Source organism: Cibotium barometz, chromosome 12 (genome assembly GCF_041138505.1).
Source record: "Cibotium barometz isolate CiBa-2024 chromosome 12, ASM4113850v1, whole genome shotgun sequence".
In the NCBI taxonomy this organism is placed as follows: domain Eukaryota; kingdom Viridiplantae; phylum Streptophyta; class Polypodiopsida; order Cyatheales; family Cibotiaceae; genus Cibotium; species Cibotium barometz.
In genome coordinates, this window is record NC_141057.1 from 41,790,071 (window position 1) to 41,817,386 (window position 27,316).

The 27,316-nt window shown below is 44.9% G+C and overlaps 1 protein-coding gene across 1 annotated transcript; it reads right to left on the bottom strand.

Annotated features, from left to right (window-relative positions):
• Window positions 1–202: 202 nt before the first annotated feature.
• On the bottom strand, window positions 203–26,566 carry LOC147633417 (vesicle-associated membrane protein 714-like). Its single transcript, XM_086806487.1, has 4 exons — window positions 26,321–26,566; window positions 16,636–16,826; window positions 920–1,083; window positions 203–788 (listed from the first exon to the last, which is right to left on the bottom strand). The coding sequence occupies exons 1-4, from the start codon at window positions 26,541–26,543 to the stop codon at window positions 695–697; spliced, it is 672 nt and encodes a 223-aa protein (XP_086662613.1). The 5' UTR covers window positions 26,544–26,566; the 3' UTR covers window positions 203–694.
• Between the last annotated feature and the right edge of the window lie 750 nt (window positions 26,567–27,316).

Genomic DNA, 27,316 nt, shown 5'->3' on the forward strand with positions numbered 1-27,316 from the left:
TAATGCATGAAGTGAGCAAGACCATTGCAGACACAGTGGACTCATGCAAGTCCTCTAAAATTACCTTTACATTACTGTTATCATGGTGAAAGATATACATGGTCACACACAAAATGCTTATTACCAAATTTCAAGCATTTGCTGGTGAACAGCACTCGAAGAGCTTTGTAGATTAGAGATATCCAATGCATAAATGCCATGAGATACTCTGAATGCACACTTTATTAGCAGCAGTTCTGTTAAAAATATGCTTGCAGAATGACTTCTACACTAAGTTTGTGCAAAAAACAAGAGAACTACAATAATCCCTCTCTAACAAGGACCACTGATGGAAAAAACACAACTGTGACAAAAGGCCACTTCCACCTACTGGTAATACACATCCTTCAAAGCTGACATTCAAAATCTACATATGGGACTGATGGACACATCTTTTATGCGTTGAACCTGGCTGCTTACCAGTCCAGCTTCGACAAACCCGGCTGCTCACCAGTCCAGCTGGGACATAACCGGATGCTTACCTGCCCAGCTGGGACACTAAACAAACTAACCAAAAGCACACTTGCAAATGCTTCGTGAAAGGAGTGTGTCCCAGCTTGGTGTAGCAGCATGATGGATGAGAGATACTTGGCAACCGCAAAAGACTCATAAAATGGCCTGCTTGAAGACCATGTGAAACACTACCTGTTGTGTTTCAGGTCGAGCGACATGAATTGAGAGCAAGGCCACCACATACCATAGCTATAATTATGTATAAAACAATTAATATAATACAAGTCAAGGTCGCCCTGCAAAAACAAAAACAAAAACAAAACAAAATCAACACTAAAACCTCACCCTCGTCTTAACTTGTTAACAACTCCTTCCAATACGAGATTGCTAAAACTAAAATGACAAGAAGTGCCAAGATGAAACCTACAGAAGTTTAGCGTTCTTCATCCAAAGTGCTTGTTGGAGACGCCGTGACTGCTTCTTGAAGCGGAAGGAATTGTCCTGTATTGTTGATGTCTTGTCCACTAGAAGTTCTATTCTCTCTCCTCTATCCAAAACCTTGTCTATGTTCTCCACCATAACAGCCCGCACCTGTTCATTACACTAGCTCAATTAAGCTCCATCAGTTTTCATCTCTTAAATTGTGTCCTACACTGACAATCCTACAATTATAGAAACCTTTGTGAGGCAAGTTCACGGGTCAGGGCAAGAACACTCCTGATAAGTAGCATTGAGACTCGTAGAAGTTCCCAACCAGCCATCACTACGTCCCCAAAATTTCTACATTTTCTCAAATCACCACAAATAATTTGAGAGTGGGTTTCAAAATTGGAGACCGAGATGTAGTTGCCCCCATACTCAAGGGGTGAGAACTTCTTGAGAAGCCAATTTTTGCTAAGTGTGATTAAATCTGTGTTTTAAGTGCGTGTGTTTCTGTGCCTCTAGCCAAGGCATTACATATTGCTATCTACCGTAATTTGATGGTACTTGAGGTGTCCTTCACTTCAACTGGCTGATTTTGATAGGGTGTAGGGTTTTATGCAAGGTGGAAAGGTACGTAAGGTACGGTACGAATCAAGTAAGTAAGGTACGCATTCAAGTACAGGTTGAGATTTTGAGGTACGTAAGGTATGTAAAAACATAAAAAATATACTATATAGTGTATATATATACAAAAAAATGAATGAAAAACTGCAAACTTTAAATTTGAAAAACAATTCATTTCTAAAAAACAACTCATTTCTGAACAACACAATTACCAAAAATGAGAGCTATCAGTAAACAAAAGCATAAATAGGTTTCATGAAATGGAATCACTCAAACGTTCAGTACCCATGACTCAAATGCCACGGATTACATACTATAAGCAATCAATCAAAATTTAGAAGTTAAAGGGCAATTTACTATCGAAGCCAAAAAATAATAGTTCTAGTCACTAGTGTCACTATCCCTGCACATTGCAGAGCGCTCAATCATGAATCCACTTCATTGCATCGCCTACAGGTGGATAAATAAGCAGCTAGAAACATGTGCCTACGAGCGGTAGGATCTTGGGCCAAAGGCCAGTTAGAAAGGGGGGGGGGAGGGGAACCAATTTTTTTTTTGGCCATATACGGTTCCATACCGTGTGGTACAATACTATACACTAAAATGTACCTTATCATAAGGTACATACATACGGATGTAACCTTGGTTTTATGAGCATGATTTCATCTTTTGCACGTCGACGATGTGCATACAAAACTGTAGCAGCACAGCCATTAAAGCATAAAGAAGAAACTTAAATGCTGACCCAATTTATTATGTGAGTTGATAGAGTGTCACAGACATAGTTACCAGGAGTTTCAAAAACGCCTGATTTGAAATGGGTTTTAGAAACGTTTCAAAAGTTTCATATTTTTTTGAAACGGCAAAAAAAAGTCTCAAACAAAATGTACAATAGTACAAGAAATAAGTGTTTAGGTCTTACTGCTTAGCCTATTTATTTCAACATGCAGAATACTTGAAAAACATGACTCATAAGAAAACACACTGGATTCATTATTATTCAATGTAAACAATGATTCAATGCTAGAAAACAACACCCATATTCATCTCTCTACAATCCACATTCCATACTCTATACACGCGTAACACATGCATCACACCGGTAGGCCCATAATCCATAGCCTACCAAGATGTACTACTACAGAGATCATTTCTTGATATTCACAGCAGATGGTTTCATACAGAGACTAAGTTATCTCGATGCTTTCATGTCCCATGCTTTGAGAATAGCCATTGGCAAGCTTATGGTATCATCCCATAGACCGAGGATAGAGACTGGCAGAGCTGGACCGATACCCGGAGAGGATAGGACATGTAGACTCTGTCAGACAGGGGTTGAGTCCGAGGGGCACTATGTTTGCGAGTGCCCGATCTACTATGAGGTTAGAGGGAGATTTCACTGTCTATTTAGAGGGCTTTGGACCCTTTTCCAGGATCATGGAGTACCCAGATCAGACTCTTCCTACTGGAGCTCAGCCGACACAGAGAGTCACTACTCAGAGATCCTCGCCCCCAATAGCCCTCCTCTCAACTTACCATCACCAATTTCTTCCAACCTACACGTTGATAGGAGGCACAAGAGCCCATCACAATGGATACAGAAGCCTATACCATAGTGCCCCTTCACAGCAGGCCCATGGGATTGGAGTCGCATCAGATTGGGCATGCACACTCCAAAGAGCTAGACGCCCTTGCCCCGTCAGATCCCGACCACCCCAAGCTCATCATCCCCGGATCTTGGCCCACCATTGAGTAGCCTCATCCTCGCAGTAGACTATCAACATCTCTAGCAGACTATCAACATCTCTAACCTTCTTGTATCACCCATGATGGACATCCCAAATGTGCCCTTGCCTGACATGAAGGATTGATTGATTGTTTTATTCAACTCTCTCATATCTCATCACTTATTGTAACCTATACTTGGTGTCACGTGCATGCTCGTGCCATGGCTAATCTCCATCATGAACAGCATTAATCCTTGATTAGGATAATAAATTAGGACAGCATTTAGGTCATCTACAATATTAGAATCATATACCTAGATGAATCCAAGAACATGCCCAAATTCACCTTTTAGGAAAGTGCATGTTATGTACTCATGGTAGTCAACCCACAAGACTATATAACTATCAACTCCATTATGCATAGTATGGACTGGATACTACGACATCCCCACTAACGTCATCAGTGCCCAATAGTGGGTGTAGAACTCTGTATTAAGATATGCACTCCACACACACACACACACACACACACACACATAAGAGCATATATTCACAAAAAGCCCTTTGTACTAAGTTTCTGTCAAACCTCCGGAGATGCAGGGCAGACTCCGCCATAATGAAGCCTAGACTAAGGGAAGTAGCAAATAGAAAGAATTAGTACAGCATAAAAGTAGTTGATAGGGCAAATGCACCGCTCAAGATAGAAAGAATAAGCACAATATCAACTGGCCGCAACTCGGACGAAAACTTTACAATGTGAAATCTGCATAACCACTAATACGGCTGAATTATATACCTAGATGAATCCAGGAACATGCCCAAATTCACCTTTTAGGAGAGTGCATGTTATATACTCATGGTAGTCAACCCACAAGACTATATAACTATCAACCCCATTCTACATAGTATGGACTAGATACTACGACATCCCCACTAACGTCATCAGTGCCCAACAGTGTGTTTATTACTCTGTATCAAGATATGCTCTCACACATGCACTCCACACGCACGCGCACACACACACACACACACACAAAAGAGCATATATTCACACAAAGCCCTTTGTACTGAGTTTCAGTCAAACCTCCGAAGATGCAGGGCAGACTCAGCCATAATGAAGCCTAGCACTAAGGGAAGTAGCAAATAGAAAGAATTAGTTCAGTAAATAAGTAGTTGATAGGTCAAATGCACCGCTAAAGATGGAAAGAATAAGCACAATATCAATTGGCCACATCAATAGCATCATTAGCATCAGTATCAAATCATCATCATTAACCTCAACATCACCATCATCAGCAACCTCAACATCACCATCATCATCATCACCATCATCATCATCATCGCCATGAAAAGGTAATATGCAGCCGACAGCCAAGCGCCGGAAGGAAGGGCATCAAGTGTGGTCAACATGGCAATTAAGCGTAGCATTTTTAGGTATTTTCCTCATTATCTTGTCCAGCATCAGCAGGAGGTCAACAGCCTTCTGGAGTAGTTGACCAGCTTCCTTTCCACATATATAAGCATAAGACATAATTTAGCAAATCACGTCATTCATTCATCATTTCATCTAGCACAAAAGTCAGTAGATATCATGTAGGGGCCAAAGGTCAACCCCTTTGGGGCTGACCAAGGGCCTGAACCATGTACAAGCATTAACGCAACCTTTTTGTACCATATAATACAAAGAAAAACTTGACACCAATCTCTGTCTCTCTTCTCTCTCCTCTGTCTTAATCATGTTTCAATCAGCATCTTGTTCTTAATCAAGCTTAGGGCTGTGGATCAATACAGCAAGGCTTCCGCGCATGCAACATTGGTATCACAACATTCAAGCTCAGCCACTAAGCATAGTCCCAAGGAAGGTGCACAGTTCAAACAAAAGAATGCAGCATGGTAGCAAAAGGAGTGGTCTGCAAACAGGCGAAGCTAGAGGAAGCATTCCTTGAGGGTACGTATACAGAACCAATACATCATTAAGCTCTCAGATCAATTCCAAAGGCCTAGCAACAGGCATGATCAGTTCCGGCAGGTGACCACCATTGTGTTAAGGGTGAGGGAAAAGCAGGCATGTAAAATAGCAATGGAATAGATGCTCAGTTCTTCAGCAAGACTTGGAAGTGGAGATAAGAAGTGGAAGGTGTTCAAACAAAAATATCAAAGCAGGTCAAAGTCAGTAGTAATCCGAGGAAGGATGACAAAGTGTCTACCCCGTCAAGTTTAGCAGGAGAGGATGTCACGTGCACGCTCGTGCCATGGCTAATCTCCAGCATGAACAGCATTAATCCTTGATTACGATAATCAATTAGGACAACATTAGGTCATCTCCAGTATTAGAATCGTCTTCATCAGAACCATCATCATCAATAGCATCATTAGCATCAGTATTCATCATCATTAACCTCAACATCAGCATCAGCATCATTAGCAGCCTCAGCATCACCATCATCATCATCATCACAACGAAAGGGTATGGAACGCTGTCGGCAACCATCAGAGGGTCCTATGCAGCCGGCAACCAAGCGCCAGAAGGAAGGGCATCAAGTGTGGGTAATATGGCAATTAAGCCCAACATTTTTAGGGATTTTTCTTATTATCTTGTCCAGCAGCAGGCCGACAGTCTTCTGGACTACCCGACCAGCTTCCTTTCACACATATATAAGCATAAGGCATAATTCAACAAATCAGGTCATTCATTCATCATTTCATCTAGCATAGAAGTTGACGTAGATATCATGTAGGGGCCAGAGGTCAACCCCTTTGGGGCTGGACAAGGGCCTAAACCATGTGCAAGCATTAAAGCAACCTTTTTGTATCATATAATACAAAGAAAAATCTAACACCAATCTCTCTCTCTCTCTCTCTCTCTCTCTCTCTCTTTTATCTCCTTTGTCTTAATCATGTTTAAATCAGCATCTTGTTCTTAATCAAGCTTAGGGCTGTGGATCAGTACAACAAGGCTTCCGCACATGCAACACCTAGCATAGTAGGATCTAGATTTTTCATCTTGTATAATCTCAGAGTCTCAGATCTTAGCTTTCAGTTTTAGTTTATTGTTGCTTTTTCTTATTTCATACATGACGAGATTTCATGGACACCATGCACACATCATTTTGGTCTCATAGACCCTTGGGTCTTTTGAAGACGTTAATATAACTCTCTCTCTCTCTCTCTCTCTCTCTCTCTCTCTCTCTCTGCACCCGTTTCTCTCTGTGCGCCTTCTCTCTCTTCGCTTCTGTGCTTTTCTGTCTGCGCCCCCGTTTCCCCACCCGCCCTCTCTCTCTTCACTTTTTTGTCTGTGTTCTGTGCTCCTCAATGATGAAGACCCTCCGGGAACAAGAGGAGAAGAAGGAAAACGAGGCAACCACATGGGCCGAGGTGATTAAGAAGACACAGAAACAAGTGGAAGAAGCAGGCAGTTGGATTGAGGTTGCCAAGAAGCAACGGAACCCACCATCATCCCCAAACATCATCAATGACACACTTGACGAGGAGAAAAGAAGGAAGATTAGGGCATTGAATGTGAGAGTGGTGGGATGGAAGGAAGGAGCCTCGCCGAGAGAGGATGCCATAGCACTATGCAGAAAGCTAGAAATTGCTCATACCCCCTTCGTCGAGGCATGGAGGGTGAGCAAAGACACCACCAAGGAACGCGCACTCATCCTCAAGTTTGCAGGGTTGGAGGCGAGGCAAGCATTCCTTACCAAAAGGCGGGCACTAAAAGAAGAAAAGACTTACCTCGAAGACGATCTCACACTAGCACAGGTGGCACACAGGAGGGAATGCATGCCATGCATCTTGGATGCACGGAAGGCAGGGAAATGGGCAGTGTACCGAGATGGGAGGGTGATCATCACCGAGCGAAGTGCCCAATGACAGTGCGAGACCTATGAGACCAAGCTAGAGATTGCGGTTTGGAACTGCAATGGCGCCTTGAGGACAGATGCAGGTCTGTTCGAGGAGACATTTAGAGGGAGAGACTTGGTCTTATACACAGAGACTCATCAGTGCCAGGGGAGTCGGCTTCCAAAGGTGAGAGGATACAGATGGGAGTCTGTTCACCGCCCACACCCACGCACAATAGGGGGTACCCGAGGATCGGGAGGGGTGGCTTTATTATACAGGGAGGAGCTTCAACATGTGATACAAGTGGTCGGACGGGATGAGGCCGCACGGTTTTTGTGGGTGAGGATCCACACAGAGAGGGCCCGAGACATCTACCTTGCAGTGTGTTACTTTGCACCCTCCAATTCTAAGTATGCCACCCATGAAGAGTCCCCGTACCTGCCCCTTTATGGTGACATCATGAAGTTTTCCAGTCTAGGGACATCCTCCTGGCTGGAGACTTCAATGCCCACACCGTAGGTGCACAGGTACCCTTCTTTGAGACAGATGATCCCATGTACCAGGAGATTGACACGATGGGTACAGATCTGGAGCAGACATCACAGGATACAGCAGCCCGCACAGACTATGGAGAGTATCTCTTAGCCCTCGGCAGGGCTCATAGGCTAGCCATTTATAATGGCTTGGCTAGATGGTCTAGATCCAACTCCTTCACCTCCTACCCCTTCCGACATGGAGCTAGTACAGTGGACTACCTAATGGGATCCCTCTCTTTGATCCCACTCATTTCGGAGTTTACCATCTCTCCTCGCCCCATCGGTGTTGCAGCCGACCATGCATACCTGGCCTTCTCACTCACATGCCGATACACCATGCAACCACCTGCTTTGCCCCATCACCGTCCGAGATACCAGTTCACCAGAGAGACCTCTTCCATCTACTCTGATCACGTCTACCGCATCCTCTCCGACCTCGACCCCCACATCCCACTTGATGAGCTTACTACACACCTCTCAGCCACCCTCCAGATGTCCACTGCAGCCGCCTTCCCACACTCCAGAGCCACCCCTACATCACCAAGAGGGACTGTCCCACAGAATAGCTGGTACGACGAGGAATGTCGTGATACCCGAGCCCGTCTACATCGGGAGATGGCACTAGGATCCACCACTCACCAGCAAGCGCGAGTGATCTTTCGACGTCTCACACGGAGAAAGAAGAGAGCCTACCTAGCAAGGCTTGAGCAGGAGCTATACCAACTATTTCTTGGAAGGGACTGTAAGGAGGATCTTCCAAGATCATCGCCTTCCAACTCCGATTACTTCACCCAGCACCTGCCACACCTATGCCACCTCTCTCTACCATGTCCCCGAGCAGCCACCTCTCCCCCATCCACCCGAACCTCGTCCCCCACACTCTTCCTTCTTTCACCTCAGCATGGTGAGAGATGCTATTGACAAGATGCAGACTGGGAGAGCACAGGATCATGATGGACTCCTCACCGAGCATTTCTCCCATGCTAGAGACACGCTAGCCCCTTTACTGGTTCACATGTTTAACAGGGCTTTATGTGAAGGCTTCCCCGTCAGCTGGTCATCAAATACTATTGTACCTATCTTGAAAGCAGGTGACCCCATGGACCCCAACAACTATAGGACTATCATGATTGGTCACACCTTGGCCAAGATTTATGGTTCGATTTTGGAGCATGAGCTTAGTAGATGGTCCGAGGAGCAGAGACTCAGAGCACCGGGGCAGGCAGGCTTTAGGAGAGGGCACTCCACACTAGATCATATCTTTACACTACGGGGGATCATTGAGGAGGGGAGAGCTCATGGGCAATGGATATACTGCTGCTTTGTGGATTTCCGCAAAGCTTTTGATACTATCCCACGGGCTAGACTGATGAGGAGAGTGCAAGATATGGGAGTGCCAGCAGAGATGCTGTGGGGGATCATTACACTCTATGACAAGCAGAGTACGAGCTCCAGGAGGTGACTCAAAGATCATACACAGCACTATCGGGGTGCAGCAGGGCTGCCCCTTGTCCCCTACTCTATTTGGTCTATACATTGACGAGATCTCGGATTACATAGACAGACAGGGAGGACCAGGAGCACATTTGACAGGAGTCCTGATACCGATCCTCTTGTATGCAGATGATATTGTTCTTATTTCTGATTCACCAGAGGGGATGCAGAGGCATTTGGATGCATTACAAGCCTTTTGCGAGGACCGGGACCTTACTATGAACCTTGGAAAGACCAAGGTCATGATCTTTAACACCTCCTCACAGTGGATAAGTAGATCTGCAGTACAGTTTACATACAGTGGAGAGCCTGTGGAGTATGTTACCTCGTATGTATACCTTGGGATCACTTTTGCTGGACCTTAGTTCTCAATGCAGAAGGCGGCCGATGCTAGATTGATGAGGGGATATGCAGCCCTTGGCTCGCTAGTGAGGCAATGCTCACAGATACAGTTTCAGGAGCTGAGGACGAAGCTTTGGCTATTTGATACTCTAGTTACACCTGCACTACTGTATGGTGCCCCCATCTGGGGTCCTAGCTTATACCATAGGAGGAGACAGAGGAGAGAGCCGGCCGATGGGTGGAAGCCGATGGAGAGGCCCCTAGTGGCGATGATCTCACGCATGATTAGGAGTAAACCATCAGTGCCACATGAGATTGTGCGGGCACAGATGGGGGATGCACCGATAGTGACAAAGGCTCTATTCCAAACAGTGACATACTCGGATAGGCTATGGGAGCTTCCACTTGATAGATACCCCCAACTAGCCCTGGAGTCCTCGAGACAGTTGACACTTGAGGGAGATACAGAGTGCTGGTATGCAGATGGAGGCACTCCCCCCCTTCCAGTACAGCATAGAGGCCCCGTCATTTGCTCTCAGCCACATAGAGCGGAACAGGGTTATCAGGAAGGACATTGTCAGATTGGATACTCAGAGGACATGGAGTTCACCTAGTCGTCCACCGGGGACAAAGATGGCCTTCTACAGAGATCACCTTCTATGCCTGACAGAGGATGGGTTCATCATCCGTCCACACTACATGGACATACACCTATCCTTTGGGGTGAGATGTGCGATCGGCCAGATCTGCACCTCGTCCCACGAGCTGAGAGTGGAGACTGCCAGATATGGGCCTACGGCGGCCGCACCAGAGGACCATTACATGATATGCCAACTCTGTCACACAGAGCCCGAGACAGAGGACCATTACATATGCCGATGCCCCGTGTACTATGAGATTCGGGGGAGGTTCCACTGCCTCTTCCGACTGGGTTCGGACCACTTTGCAGGATCATGGACTTCCCGGATCAGAGATGCCTGGGACTTTTTCTTCTAGAGCTCCTTAGACACAGGGAGTCCTTAGTGAGATCCAGATCAGCTGTACTTGCTCGAGGACCAGCACAAAGAGCTCTCACTGACTTCTTCCATACCAGCACTCCGAGGGCCAATCCACCCATCATATCCAGACCACAGGCTAGTGTAGGCGCTCGGCCGAGAGGTGTGACACTCGACAGAGCCACTGAGTTATGCAGAGCTTGACGCCCCAGACCCCATGGCCCTCGCCCACGGCCACGCCACCACAGGAAGATCTAGGCCATCATCTCCCATCATCGCAGGACCTTCTCGCGCCAGCTCAGTTTTACCACCTTGAGCACTGTCACAGCGGCCCATGAGGGATGTATTAGGGTGATATGAGAGCTCTCTGCTCATGTACCTAGATCAGATTTTAAAGTTCTAGATTTTTGTTATCTTTCTTTATTACTATTTTGTACCCAAGATTATGTACCTCATGGATATGATGTAACCTTTTGGTCTCATAGGTCATTTTGGCCTTGTGAAGATGTTAATACAACTTTCTTTCTTTCTTTCTTTCTCTCTCTCTTCAACGCTAGGACCAAGTCTCAATTATATAGCTTTGAGGACCCTGACAGACTACAGTCACTTGACCAAGAGAGCACAGGATTGCAGCAGGTTTCTCAGAACCTTGGACCTATCACTAGATATGGGAGGCACCTCTTGGAGTTGCGTTCTCGGCATGGTCTCATTATTTGTAATTTTATAGTGGCCCCTATCTAGCAAACTCACAAGATTTTCCTATAGTGGAGGATTGAGCACGGTGGATTATATTACGGGACCCCCTACTCATCTTTGAGTTCACCACCCCACATGCCCTCTTGGAGCTGACCACACCTACCTTTCCTTCTCCATTGTCTGTACACCACCCAGCCCACCGCCACCCTGGGTGACTGGTCAAAACCTCGAGCATGATGCTCAAAGGATTAACCACTCTCTCACTTGCCACAAAAATGAGCATATGTGATAAAGCAATACTGGGAGATATACCAACTCTTCTTGAGCGGCAACTCTAACGAGGCCTAGCATAGGTTGAGGGAACGATGCCCACCCACATCCATCACAGATCCTCACATCTGACACACTTATGAACAATCACTTTACCATATTCCCAATCAGCCTCCACTCCCACACCCCACCGGAACCTCGCCCCACTACATCGACTTTCTTCACATCAACGATGGTGGAAAAGGCCATCCGGAAACTCCAAAACAACCATACCCACGATCATGAGGGGATTAGATCGGAGCACTTATCACATGCAGCCGACACCCTTGCACCCCTCTTGGCTTACATGTTTAACAGGGCACTGGCGGAAGGCTTTCCCTACACTTTGTCATCACACATCATCTCGCCCATACACAAAGCTGGGGACACTATGGAGCCCCTATGGAGCCCAATAACCATAGGACCATCATGATCGGCCATACCTTGGACAAGCTATATGGATCCGTGCTAGAGAGAGAGATCAGCTCATTCGCAAGAGCGAGAGGGGCAGAGAGCACGAGACCAGGCAAAGTTCAAGCGGACATTCTCCACCCTGGATCTCATCTTCACCATGCCTACAGATCCTTGGGGTTCCATTAGACATGATTTGGGGCATTATTGTTTTATATGAGTCAATGGTTGGGAGGGTGAGATGCCCTGGAGGACTCTTAAAGGAGATATCTAGTACTATTGGGGTGAAACAGGGCTGCCCACTATCCCCCACCCTCTTCGAGCTATACATTGACAAGATCTCAGACTTTATTGACAGAGTGGGAGGCGGAGGGGTATCCCTAGCAAGCATACTTGTGTCTATTCTCTTATATGCTAATGATATAGTGCTTATTGCAGACTCATGAGAGGGACTACAAAAGCATATGGATGCCCTACAAGACTTCTGTTTGCAGAGGGGCTTGTCAGTTAACCTTGGGAAGACCAAGTTCATGGTCTTCTATACTTCCCCTAGTGTGAGGAACATTCAGAGCACACCTACATGGGAAGCCGAGCAGAGGTAGCAAACTCATGTGTCTACTTGGGGGTCACTATCACGAGCGCCGGCATACGCTTCTCCATGAGACAAGCATCACAGAACAGATTGACTAGGGGATACGCTGCACTTGCCCTCCTAGAGAGACACTGCCACTAGACACACTTCCACGAGCCCAAGATGAAGGGTTGGCTTTTTGACACTAGTGACTCCAGCAATGATGTATCCATCCCCATTCTGGGCACCAAGCTTATCAGCAGTAGATGTTGGAAATAAGTGCACACTAGGTGTACTATTTCTCTAGTCTACATTTGTCTAGTCTCAGTTTTTGTCTTGAGTCTTGAGTGTGTGCCATGTGGCAGTTTTGCTTCATTCCTCTTGCACTCTTCTCCATGTTCTAGCTTAGTGTGATACCATGCTAGATTTCTAACATGGTATCAGAGCCATGCTCTAGCAGCTGCCCCCTCTAGATCTGGCCGCACCTCTACCTCTGCCCCGCCATTCTCTGCGCCATCTTCTCCTGCATCTGCCCCGCCATTTTCTGCTGGATCTGCCCGCTTCTCCCCTCAGCCTACCTCTCCAGCTGCTGCCCGTGCTGCCCCTATCCTCAGTCTGCTGCAGCCATAGCTGCGTTTTTTTCTGCCCGCCATACCAACCTGCCCCGTTTGTCTCTGCTCGGCCTGTTGATTCTGCTCCAGCTTGCAACTCCAGATCTGCGCCAACAACTGCCCGTCGTCTCCTTCTTGCTGCTGCGGGGGTTCATCATGGTGCTGCCGCCTCTCTACTTGAGCTTACCGGCGTGTTCATGGAGCCACGACGTCCAGCAAGCTCGCCTAAAGCTGCCGTTTCATCTGCCGCTACGAAGCCCCCATCATCTTCTCCTCCGGCCTCCACTCCAACTTCCACGTCTCCATCTTCGACTCCAGCCGCTTCTATGTCTCCATCTTCTACTCCAGCAACCTCTACAGCAGCAGCTCAAGGCACACTCCAACTAAGAAGTATTTTCAGTATACCTTCTATCTCTTGAAAATTAAAAATCTCAGTTCTGAATTTTTTTTATTATCTCCTCTCGAAAATATCAAACTACAAAGATCTCTCTTCTTAGGGATTAGACACTGCCCTTGCCTCACATCCTCAGCAAGTGGTAAGACCTTCCCTTCTCCCTCATTTACTTCTCTATCTTGTACGGGATTAGACACTGCCAAATATGGTAAGACCTTCCCATCTCTCTCATATTTGTCTATGCTTTCATGCTATCTACCACCATTGATCACCAATGATGTAGATCATGGGGTAATGTCATGTCTACATGGACTTATCTTTGTCCCTATCCAAGAGGCTGTCTATCTACAATCAGTCAGTCTCTCTGTCTATGTGTCTATCTAGTGTGATCTTACAGTCATATGTCTCTGACACTCTGTCTATCAGTCTATATGCCTCTCTTTTGTGGATTAGCTACCCACATTCTCTTGGCATTTTCTATCAATGTCCCCATTTATCTTCTATTTGTCAGACTCTCTCATGTCTATCTAACAGTCTCTCTCTCTGTGGGACCACTCTACTGGCTAATTGCCTCTCTCTCTCTCTGTCTATGATCCACTCTTGTCCCTACCCTTGTGGACCCATATGAGGATATCACTTGAGGAGGGGTGTCTCAGGATCTTTGTCTGTCATGTCTTCTGTCTTGTCTCTCAGTCTATCGGTCTTTATGTCTGTCTTCTAGTCTTGTCTTTCTGTCTTCCTCCTAGTGTCCACTTAAGGAGGGTGTTGGAAATAAGTGCACACTAGGTGTACTATTTCTCTAGTCTACATTTGTCTAGTCTCAGTTTTGTCTTGAGTCTTGAGTGTGTGCCATGTGGCACCTCTACATTTATCCCATAAGCACTCTTGCTCAATGTCTTGTACTTGGCCCTATTTATTCAGGGGTCACATCAATGGAAAAATCGCTCAGTTTTGCTTCATTCCTCTTGCACTCTTCTCCATGTTCTAGCTTAGTGTGATACCATGCTAGATTTCTAACATTAGATTGGCAGCGCATAGAGCGTCCACACATTTTGATGCTATCCAGATTGATACACAACAAACCGTCTATCCCTCACCATATCATTCGAGAAGAGAATCTATGGTGGTAGAGACCTTATTCCAGACTTTCACGTACATACACAGGATACTAGCCATGGATTCGTCACGGTTACCATACCTGGCACTACAGTCTTCTCGGTCGATAGCGGAGAAAGGGGTGCATCCATCCTGGTACGCTTCTGTCCTCACATGGTTCACCACACACGGACTACAGATGAGCCGACTAGCCCCATTTCAGTATGACCCAGACTCCCCCTACACCAAGCTCACACGTGGACAGGCACCGGGTAATTCGATACGACTTGCTACAGTTACACATTCGAGATATATGGATTACCCCAACGAAGCCCTACCGCCCAAGATGCAATACTACAGTGACCATTTTCTGAGGCATAGAGAGGATGGATTCATACTGAGGCCAAGGTACCTAGATGTTTTCATGTCATGCCATGAGGATAGCACTTGGTCAGCTCAAGGTCTCATCCCATAGGCTTGAGATTGAGGTTGGCAGAGCAACAAGGATCCCTAGAGAGAAAACTCTATAGATTATGCCATGGAGTAGAGTCTAAGGAGCATTATATTTGTCACTGCCTGGTATATTATGAGATTAGGGGAAGATTCCACTCCCTATTCAGAGAGGGGTTTGGGCCATTATCACGGGTTATGGAGTATCCAGATCAGCGTTGTCTTGGACTCTTCCTATTGAAGATACGATGACACAGAGAGTTACTATTCAACGATCCTTGACCCCGGCACCCATCTCAGTCTTACCATCACCATTTTTTTCCGCCCACAACTCAGATTGAGGCCACCATAGTAGCGACAAGGGGCCCACCATCTTGCCCCTCAACTGGAATTAACCCTACCTCATGCCACCACACTTCGGAGAGCCAAATGGCCTCACCCTCTTGGACCTCGAGCACCCCAGGCTCACGAGCCCCAGATTGATGAGCATCTGGCTACTCTCGTCCCAACTTCTCCTCGGACTTGTAGATCTAGGGACTCTACTCACCCCCTCACCGATGTTAGACATCCTTTATGGACCCCTACAACACATTGATGGATAGCTCCCTCTCCACACTCACACCCCTGTATCCTCTACACCCACTTTGTATCCACGATGATGAGGATAGTGATCTTCCATGCTAGGGATGACGATGATGATCCATACATATCTACATTTACCTAGGGATTAGTGTTAGTTCTTTTTGTTATGTTGTCTTTTTTTTCCATGATGAGATTCCATGGACACATTGTACACCTTTTGTCTCATAGATCCATTGGGTCTTTTGCAAGACGTTAATGTATCTTCTTCTTTTGTCTCTCATAGTGTACTATGAGATCTACGGGAGGTACCACTATCTCTTCCGTGAGGGTTTTGGCCCATTATCCATGATCATGGACTTCCCAGACCAACATTGCCTGGGACTCTTCCTACTAGAGCTTCGCAGACATAGAGATACACTCCTAGGAGAGTGTCATCCACAGCCACCACCCCTCTTTCCTCGCCAAACAACCATCACCAATTTCTTCCGGGCCAAGGGAGAGGATACCGGCATACTGGACCCCATAGGTGGTCCACCACCAAGAACCTCAGCTCCACCCCGTCTCCGAGGAGCCACTTCGGAACAGGTTTGCGCATTACTACGTACCCAACGTCCCCAACCCACCAAGACACCAACCACGATCCTCCCATCAGCTCCACATCCAGAACATGCTCCACTGCCATCACACCACCTTCCCATGTATCATGACAGGGAACCTCTCGGCCATACTTAGTAACCCATGCTCGACATACTTGAGAGAGGTATACCCTCTACTCGAGGATGAAGTGCTTCACATGCTTCATATTCTCATGTACTCCACGATGAGAGTCTCTTGTACTAGTGCTTATACCCCATGTACTTCCCCATCATGATCATTTATCAGCCTCTACTTTCAAAAAGCTATGTTATTTGTACTTGTTTTGTTTTTCTTTTCCATGATGAGACATACAATGGATAGCATTGTATCACTTTGGTCTCATAGACCCATTGGATCTTTAGGAGACCTTTAATATAACTCTCTCTCTCTCTCTCAAAACTTGCCTCATTCATTTCTCCTCTAGCACGATTAATAGTATCTGCATTGGGGTTGGTAGAAAAGTACTCCATTTGTTGATGTAGGACTCTTGAAAATTCATCGTTCATTGCATAAGCAAGAGCTATATATGTTGTTTGCCCATAGGTCTTCATGAATCTCATGTGAATGTCTTCCAAATATGCAAATGGAATGCGTCCTAAAAAACCACATAGATAACAAAAGTGAGAAGCGATGATATCAACCACAACCATAGCATAAAGCATTGCCAAAAACTTATAGAGTAAAAAGAAGAAAAATGGCACTAATTATAATACTAAAGAAATCTATCTAAATGCATATCCATGCCACAATGGGTTTCTTAAGTCTGTGCATTAAATCTGGAAGTACCCAGCCTCTAGAAACTTGATCAAAATGTCAATGATGATTTGTCCTAGCCCATAAACCCTCAGAAAGAAATTTATGATTATATCCCAAACTCGGAATTCATGCTTCTTGAGAGGTGGCACACCAGCACACCCACATGTTTTGACAAGACAGAAACACACACACGCATGCACGCGCACGCGCGCGCACACACACACACACGCACAAAAATCACTTCATAATGGCACATGACACACATGATCACATACTCAACTTTATGATGCTCAAGTTTCTTTAATTAATATGCTCAAAGGTTGACTTGCACGGAACTAGTTGAACATATTATTACGCAAGCAAAAGATGCATAAGTCTTCCAGCGCAATGAAAGTGTGAACAGAGATAGATGCACAAAGGAAGACTTGTAACACGTGCACAGATTGACAAGTATCCTATGCTAAACTTGTATTAATGCATATAATATGTTTAATTAAATGTTATGAAATACAAGGATTGATCAATCTTTGATAATCTCAAGTAGTTACCCGGTTGGTCCTGTCCACATGCTGGTTGCAGATATGATTCCCACTCCTTTTGATCACCTTGACTCGATGATTATGAAAGGGGCTGGGGGCGCCTATTCATAGGGCCTGATCGGCTTGTAGAAAGGGGTTCGCCTGCTGCCCGCTGGCCTGCCAGACCTCCTGCCACTGCCCAACTAGTCCCATCAGCCCAACTTGCCCTGCCTAACCAGTGCCTTCACATCTGGCGTACCAAGCACTGCTTCTTGGCTACCTCGTCACCCATGTAGTTGTCCAATTGACTGCCCAGCCATTCTATCATGTGCAGGCATCACATTCTCCCCTGCTAGAACTACAATTGTCCTCAGGTGCATGGCCTTTTGATAAGCTCACGACGGCGGGCAGCACTCAAATGTGAACTCGTCCTCATCAAACAAAATGGCATGTTGGATTGGATAACCGTTAAACTTGAGAGGGCACTGGAATTGCTTTCAACGAGAGCCTATTTTGTACTGGTGAAGAAGCACCTCTTCCAGCACCAACACATCTTGAAGTCTGTCAAAATCCGAGATCTCTCTGAGAAGGAAACCTGCAATACAAGCCATGGAAAGCAAGACAAAGCAACAAACCTTAACCCTAGAAGGCAAAGGGGAAGAAACATATCTAGGTGCAGGCATACTCTCCACCCAACCATGACAGTGAGGCTCACAATCTTGGCCGTCCCCACCCAGCCACGAGCTAGAGCGTCATGCTCTCGTGAGTGCCTTGCCATCGTCCTCATCCCGTGTCCTCTTACCACCCGGGGTTGTCCCCCAAGGACGACGGCCTCCCGCACGATGGTGCTCCCGCGCTCTGCACTCCTGAGCTCCATCTGTCGGTGTGTGCCCAACTGGTACCCCTCCCCCCAATAATTAGGCAAGGAACGCCCAAAAAGCACAAGCTATCAATTGCGGACCAAAAAACACATGTCCATCCACAACATATCATACTCTAGCTCGCCAATCCACCTGCCCCTAGCGTGCACGTCTGGAAAAACCTCGGATTTGGTTGGCCGACTGGGATCCGCGCAGAGGAGATGGGGCCTTTGTATGAGGCTAATATAGCTTGTCCTGGGTATGCAGAACCCGTTACTCCTATTATTGGGAAGCTCAAGCTTCATGTGCAGGGTTATGTGGACAGTGAGAAGTTCTTCATCATGCCACTTGATGGATGTGATGTTTTGTTGGGTATGCCATGGTGCCATAGAGTACATGCGGTGGTGGATACATACAACAGGAAGATTACTTTGACTCATAGAGGGAAAGAGCATATTTTGGATGTAAAGCTTAAAGGGGAATCTATTCCTATTGTATCAGCTTTGGCAATTTCATCAGTAATGAAAAAGCATCTTTCCGCGTACTTGATTTTTGTAAAGGATGCAAAAGATGATGAGTCTAAATCTAATTTGTCTATGTTAAATAAAGACAGGACTGATTTCTTATGTGAGTTCCAAGATTGTTTTTCCGAGTCATTGCCAGGAGAACTTCCTCCGGAAAGGCCAGAAGATCATGCTATTGATCTAATTCCGGGAAGTACTCCACTAAATAGACCGTCGTACCGTGTTAGTGCAGCCCAACAAGAAGAAATTATGAGTCAGGTACAGGAGTTGTTGAATAAAGGGTTGATCCAGCCTAGCTCATCACCCTTTTGCTCACCTGTACTCTTAGTGCAAAAGAAAGATGGTTCTTGGCGCATGTGTATAGATTATAGGGCGTTAAACAAGAATACCATCAAGAATCGATTCCCTATTCCGAGGATTGATGACATATTGGACCGATTACAGGGCTCAACAGTCTTTAGTCAGATAGACTTGAAAAGCGGGTATCATCAGATACGTATTAGACCCGAGGATGTGCATAAGATAGCATTTCGAACCACTTTTGGACTATATGAGTTCTTAGTTATTGCCTTTGGTTTGACAAATGCTCCTGCCACATTTAACAGGATAATGGACAGGATTTTCCGGCCTCATAGAGCGTTTGTGGACACATTCTTTGATGATACGATTATGCATTCACATACAGAGGAGGAGCATAGAAAGCATTTGGCCATTGTGTTTGAAGAACTCCGGAAGCATAGGCTGGTCATTAATGGCAAGAAGAGTGAGTTCTTCCAAGAGAAGAGTGAGTTCTTCTTGGAAGAGATACACTTCTTGGGGCATATTGTGTCTAAGCATGGAGTCCGTATGGATCCTTCGAAAGTGGAAGCAATTCTTAATTGGCCAGATTTGAGGACCGTGCATGATGTACGCAACTTTTTGGGATTGTGTTCCTATTACAGGCAATACATACAGTATTTTGCTGAGATTGCTTCGCCCCTTCATGCCTTAACAAAGAAGGCAACTCCGTTTAGATGGGCTGATCAGGAAATTACAACCTTTAAAAAGCTTAAAGAAAAGCTTACTTCGGATCCCGTATTGGTATTACGGGATCTCTGAAAGGCTTTTGTTGTCCAATGTGATGCATGTGGAAACAGCATTGGGACAGTTCTCATGCAGGAAAGACATGTGATAGCCTATGAGAGTCCTATATTGCATAATGCCGAGAAGCATTTGCAGGTTTATGAGAAAGAGATGTTGGCTGTAATTCATGCTCTTTCTACATGGAAACACTATTTGCTTGGGGCTGATTTCACTGTGCAGACAGATCATCAGACCTTGCGTTATTTCCTCACGCAAACTAAACTTTCTGAGAAGCATATGCGATGGGTCAATTTTTTGTCTATATTCCATTTCCAGATTGTGCATGTGGAAGGCAAAAAGAATGTTGTGGCAGATGCTTTGTCACGCAAGCCACAGGTCTCCGCAGTTTCACTTGCTTATCATCATGAGCTTGATGAGATGAAAGAGCAGTATGCCCATGATGAGGATTTTGGAAGGCTCTATGATCAAATGTGAGGATCAGCGGCATGATCATTATACTCTCAGGGATGGTTTTTTGTTGATGCATGGTAGATTGTGTGTTACCAGACAATTACGACTCAAGGTTATGATTGAAAGTCATGCTCCACCGTATGCAGGTCATAGAGGTATTGACGCCACAGTAAAAGCAGTTGAGACTTTCTTTTATTGGCCGGCCTTGAGAAGAGATGTTGATGCTTTTGTTAGGCAATGCATCGTATGTCAGAAGGTGAAGTTTGACCGTCCAAAGACACCAGGGTTACTTCAGCCTTTACCTATTCCAGATAGACCATGGGAGAGCATTGCCATGGATTTTATATTTGATCTTCCACGGACACAAACGGGAAATGATGGCATTTGGACTATCATATGCAGGTTCAGTAAGCAGGCTCATTTCATTCCCGTGCATAAGACGATCAAAGTTGATCATATGGTGAAGTTGTTCATGGCAAACATCTTCAAGTATCATGGCTTGCCTTCATCTATCATCAGTGACCGTGATCCATAGATGACGAGTTTATTCTGGAGAGGGTTGTTTGACAACATGGGTACAACTCTCAAGTTTTCATCTTCGTTTCATCCACAAACAGATGGTCAATCGGAAGAGGCTAATTCTACAGTGTTAGATCTTCTCAAGTGTTATGTGTCAGAGCACAAGCAACAATGGGAAAAGTATCTTCCTTTGGTGGAGTTTGCTTATAACAACACAGTCCATACCTCGAGGGGCAAGGTGCCTTTTGAGATTGTGGAAGGAGGGAAGAAGGTACCACCTATTTTGCACACAAAGGATAAGATCTTTGAGGTTGATCAGTATGTGGAGAACATGGATGAAGCTTATCGGAGAGTTAAGTTGGCACTACAGAAAACTCGGCAAAAGCAAAAGAAAGCAGCAGACCGTCACAGACATGCATTAGAGTTTGCATTGGGTGATTGGGTTCTTTTGCGATTTGAAAAAGCTAGGCTCAAGAAAATGAAGGGTAAAGAGCGCTTATTTCCTAAGTTGAGCCTGCGTTATTATGGACCTTTTCAGGTATTGGAAAAGATTGGTGAGGTGGCCTATCGCTTGAAGATTCACAATGCATTTCATGTGAGTCTACTTAGACCTTTCCATGGGGATGTGCCTGAGGATGTATCAGATGAGGCTCAGCCGGAAGTTGAGGAACTTGATGAGGTTCTTATTCCAGAGCAGATACTGGCACATAAGGAAAGAAAGGTACGAGGTAAAGTTTCCCGTCGCTATCTTGTGAAGTTCAAGAACTACTCACCGATGGATGCGAAGTGGATGGAGGAAGGTGACTTAGCAGATTCACCTCAGGTTTTGCAGCTTTATCTCGATGCCTTTGAGTTGGAGCCGACTCTTGTTACGGCTCATTCAGGTTCAGCAGAGCATGGGTCTGGAACATTGCCTGAAGCTCAAGAGGGGGGTAGCACCTCCACTCCCTTGATACAAACAGGCTCAGATGACATCTAGAGGTCGCTTGGTGCAGCTTTTGTCTCACCCAAAGGTACTGATGGCTGACAGTACATCTGTTTATGAGACTTCTATGATATATGTGTACTAGTCACATTGGATGTTGTGGTTGTGTATGGTTCACAGTGGTATACAACTTAGACTACTACTACATTGATTTGCAGTGAATGTTGTTACATATGCATGGCTTAGAGAGATTGGGACGCTGATCTTGCCATATTGTACTTTTCACTTTGGATGTTTTGCTGTATCACCAGATTGCAATCGAGGACGCTTGCCATTTTTCAAGAGGGGGGTATGTCATGACCCTGTGAAATTGGAACAGCACAAGTGTGGGCATGGTGGTCGGTAAGTAAGATAAATATTTCACGATTCATACTTGGGTGCCCGGACAAATGGTAACATGTGTGGACATCCCCAAGTGTGAAGGGGGACCAAGGGATTTAATATTTATAATGTTTTAACCTTGGGTGGCCCCTAGGCATAAGTGGCCCCTAGGGATAAGTTTTAATAAACTTAAAAGAGCCTTAGGGCCTTAGATATTCTTATGGATAAATTTGGGGAGAGGCTACTCCATTTTTGGAGGTACACGCCTCTCTCTCTCTCTCTCTCTCTCTCTCTCTCTCTCTCTCTCTCTCTCTCTCTCTCTCTCTCTCTCTCTCTCTCTCTCTCTCTCTCTCTCTCTCTCTCTCTCTCTCTCTCTCTCTCTTGCTTTTTGAAAAAGAGAAGTCGGCTGGCTGCGTGGAGGGAACAGGTCGGCTGGCTGCGTGGAGAGAGACTGGTGCAGGTCGCGTGGAGAGAAGTCGTACAGTACAGGCGGCTCTGGTACGGGTGCTGCAGGTACAGGCTGACTGGCGGCGCATCATACAGGCGACTGCTATGCAGACAGCGCGGTACTCACAGCCCTGTCCAGTGGGTACAGACGAGTACAGTTCAGTCCTGTACAGCTGGTACAAGCGGCGCATCACAAGGGTACAAGCGGCGCATCACAAGGACAGCTGCAAGTATAGTTTTGAGACGGCTGCAAGGAGAAAAGTACAAACAGGTACACACGTGTGCTGCAAGTACAAACCTGTACAGACAGGTGCACACGTGTGCTACAGAATTGCACACACAGGCGACTGCAAGTACAGACTGGTACGGTCAATCCCTCCGGTGCAAAACTGCGCATAACAGTTGGTAAACTCTGAACATATCTTTCTCTCTTTCTTTCCACTGGCTTATGTCTACTACAGAGTTGTTTCTTCTGGCCCTTTGTGAGAGGAGGGGTATGGCAGTTTGAAGAGTGGAAACAGAGTTGGACAGTGGATTTGTACTTGGACTGAGTTTGAAGCCATGAACATGGAACAGCCAGATGCGTGCTCAAGGCTACCCGGTTGTATTGTCTTGGTTGATTAGAGACCACAGTGTGTTGCTTTTGTGGGACACAGATCTGTATGTGAATCCTCTATGCTAAGAGGTCTTGAGGGTTGCCAAATTGGACATGCAGGTTTACTTTCCTTGACTGGGTTTGTTGTACTCAGTTAAACTTTCCATTGAATTTGAATAAAGAAATACCGAAAGGGGCGCCAAGCTTTGGGACCAACAGGTGTCGTTTTTCCTTTTTGTTCTGGAGCATTTTAGCTCCTGTTCATTTGTTATTTGTCTGGACTACAATTGGAAAGGTGACTGCTCTCTCTAACTCTCTCTCTCTCTCTCTCTCTCTCTCTCTCTCTCTCTCTCTCTCTCAGGCTGCCCACGATGCATACCGACTGTTGGGGACTGTTTTGAAGACTTCCATCGTGAAGAAATATTAAAGGCAAGGGTATTTTATCATTGTGTTATCATTTTCAGCCATTGGGCATTTTTCTTCTTAATCGGTTATATATGGACAGTCATTGGACACTTGCTATTGCCATTGGGCATGAAATTGAGTCATTGGGCCCCTCCGGAGATGCAAGGCAGACTCAGCCATAATGAAGCCTAGCACTAAGGGAAGTAGCAAATAGAAAGAATTAGTACAACAAATAAGTAGTTGATAGGGCAAATGCACTGCTAAAGATAGAAAGAATTAGCACAATATCAACTGGCTGCATGTACCCTATACCTGGCACAGTAGGATCTAGATTTTTCATCTTATATAATCTCAAAGTCTGAGATCTTCGCTTTCAGTTTTCAGTTTTAGTTTATTATTGCTTTTTCTTATTTCATCCATGACGAGATTTCATGGACACCATGTACACATCATTTTGGTCTCATAGACCGTTTGGGTCGTTTAAAGACATTAATATAGCTCTCTCTCTCTCTCTCTCTCTCTCTCTCAATCACATCATGGACATCTTTCATCCCCCTTAGCTATGCAGGAAACCTAACCCTAACCCTAATCTACCAACACCCATCACACAGTACTTCAAAATTAGTACACATCAAATGTATATACATACACGCGCGCACGCACACACATATATATTGGAAGTTATTGTCACTAACTATGTAATCATATAATCAACACACATAGCATGTATCTAATATATATTGATAATATAGTTAAATATAATTATCCATGTACATACATGAATATATTTACTCAACAAAGTTTTTAGTGCCACACCTATCCATAGTCCATTTAGCTAAATGCATATCTATCCACGTATGCATTTACAGAACATAGATGTATTTGTATTGAAGTGTGGGATACCTAAATGTGTTCCAATAAAATAATTGCATGAATGCTCCCAAGTATGTTTCAATAAAAGAATGCACTCTCCTTAAAAGCCAAAAAGAACTTGAAGATCACAAGTTTTGTTAATCCAAAAATATTCAATGGTTATAATATAAGCCTGACACATAAACCTCAAAGTTTTACATAAAAGAATGCACTCTCCTTAAAAGCCAAAAAGAACTTGAATATCACAAGTTTTGTTAATCCAAAAATATTCAATGGTTATAATATAAGCCTAACACATAAACCTCAAAGTTTTACAGTAGAAATTCAGATTGCATAAATATGATTGCTTACATCCCTCTCAAGGCTCTTCCTCAAAATTGAGTACTACTACTAGCACTAACTTGTTGAAATCCTTGGCATAGGGCTCTACCTCAAAAATGTCACATACCCCTGAAATAGTTCACAAAAAACAACTTGAGAGCCTCAATTTAGGAAGCCCTTCAACAACACTCTGTTTTACAATTTTGTGGAATTAAGTTGCATATGTTTAAGGTTGTGGCCACTTTTAAGTGTTTAACACTGCATTAATGGACAAGTGTTTTATAAAACCCCTTCCACCCAACATGGAGTTACATTGGTAAGTCGTTTACGGCACTCCTTGATGTAGTGCCCAAGCTTGTGGCAATAATGACATTTTCCTTTGTTCTTGTTGTCACCCTGAGACGAATTGTCACATGCATACTGCACAAGAGTGCTATGTGGACTCTACATTAATGTAGCAGTCATACAATAGGATTACCTTTTTAGGAATATTTTGTCGTATGCCATGACTCCAATATTGTGAGCTCCACTCCGGCAAATGTCAAGCACAATCTACGTAGGTCAATCTCCACCACGAGAATCCGTAGCCTTAAGGGCTGTTGAAGATGCCAACACAAGAAGTAGGGACAATGATATGCATGCTTCCACATACTCATGTGGTGCATAACAAGGAGCAGAAACATGTGGGACAATCGTCCCATGGTAAAGAGAAAATGCAAGAAGGAGAATCCATAGCCTTAAGGGCTGAACTTACTCGTATGCAGGCTCTTCTTTATGCACAAGAAGAAGAATTTATGCACAAGAAGAAGAATCGAAGATCTACTGAAAGAATCCATTGGTACATGATCGTTTCAAGGCCAAGAAAACTGAATCATTTATGGATCATGCACATGCAACCGAGGGATGCGCACGTGCATACTTGGCTCGTTTTGAGGATGCCTATGGAGACAATGCAGCTATCCCACATGTCTTGGTATCCTGTGTGCTTTGCCTTGAGTGGAATCATAAAACATCTGCATGTTCCTTGTTGTCTGAACCTTGTCCAAAGGGGGATAAATGCAAGTATCTTTGCATGGTGGATTTAGCGGCACAACGTGATAGCCCAACAGCAATAAGGTATTTAAAGAAACCCTACCAGATTGCAAATGTTAGGATCATATAATACCCTAGCAGAAAATTGCATAACAAACCATTAATAGCAGTAATATAGATACAAGCAGAAACCTTGGCAGTGAATGAAATATAGTAAACCCTGGCATCATAAAATGATAACCCAGCATGACAGCCACCATATGAACTTAGATAAACCCCAAGGCGATACGGATCATGCGACATATGGAAACCCTAGATCTTAAGGCCCAAGCCATTTAGAAATCAAAACCATGGCAGATAGAAAACCCTAGAAATGCATGACCATGTGAGAGAGGCTTACTTCCGAAGGTGTCGTTGGACATGCAGAGGAAGGTGAGCTGCTCTGTGCGCATTATGTGGAAGACATGGCGGTCCTGGGCGAAGGAGAGGCGGGTGTCACCTCTCACTGTAGACGAGAGCTTCTCCAGTAGGCGGCGAGCGATGGTGCCGGCGTTGCCAGACGCCGCACTGAACTCCGCCAGAACCACGGTCCCCCGCGCGACCAAGGCGTACAGAATTGCCATGCGCTATAGGAATCCAAATAGAAACCTCCACAAAGAAGAAATACTTGCTCGTGGGAAGGACGACACTTGTCAATGACCCACTATGCTAACGTGGCTAGCTACTGACGTGGCAATATTTCAATGATCTATGAGTGATGTGGACTGTTGTCACAGAGTTTCCATAAATAACATGGAAGTCTAAACCCACCTTTACGTTGGCGATTGCGAGAGTCTTTATACACACTTGAAAAGGGGGGAGGAATCCCTGCAAAAGGGGGAGATCTCCCCTCAGGACTATCTCCCACGAGGTCTTAAAGACCCTTGTCAAGTGACATCAATGGATGGCATTGATCAAAATCGCGATGCCTTTTTTGGACCGTCGAATAAAGTAAACTAGGCCGAGTAAACTAGTTTACTAAGCGATCATAGTTTACTTCCTAGTTTACTAAGTGGGCATAGTTTACTTTCTAGTTTACTAAGCAATCATAGTTTACTAAGTGGGCATAGTTTACTTTCTAGTTTACTAAGCAATCATAGTTTACTTCCTAGTTTACTAAACGGGCATAGTTTACTTCCTAGTTTACTCAACAATTCATAGTTTACTTCGCAGTTTACATCATTGGACGAGGGTGAATTTGGGTTGGGACTCGGAGCAAGATATTAGCTTTTAATTAAAGCTTAATTAATCTTTGACTAAAGCTTTTAAAAAAATATTCATATTCATGATTTGTTTTTGAAAAACAAATTTCAGGTTGAGCCCTTTGACCTTTGGGGTCCAAAATTTTTTTTGACCT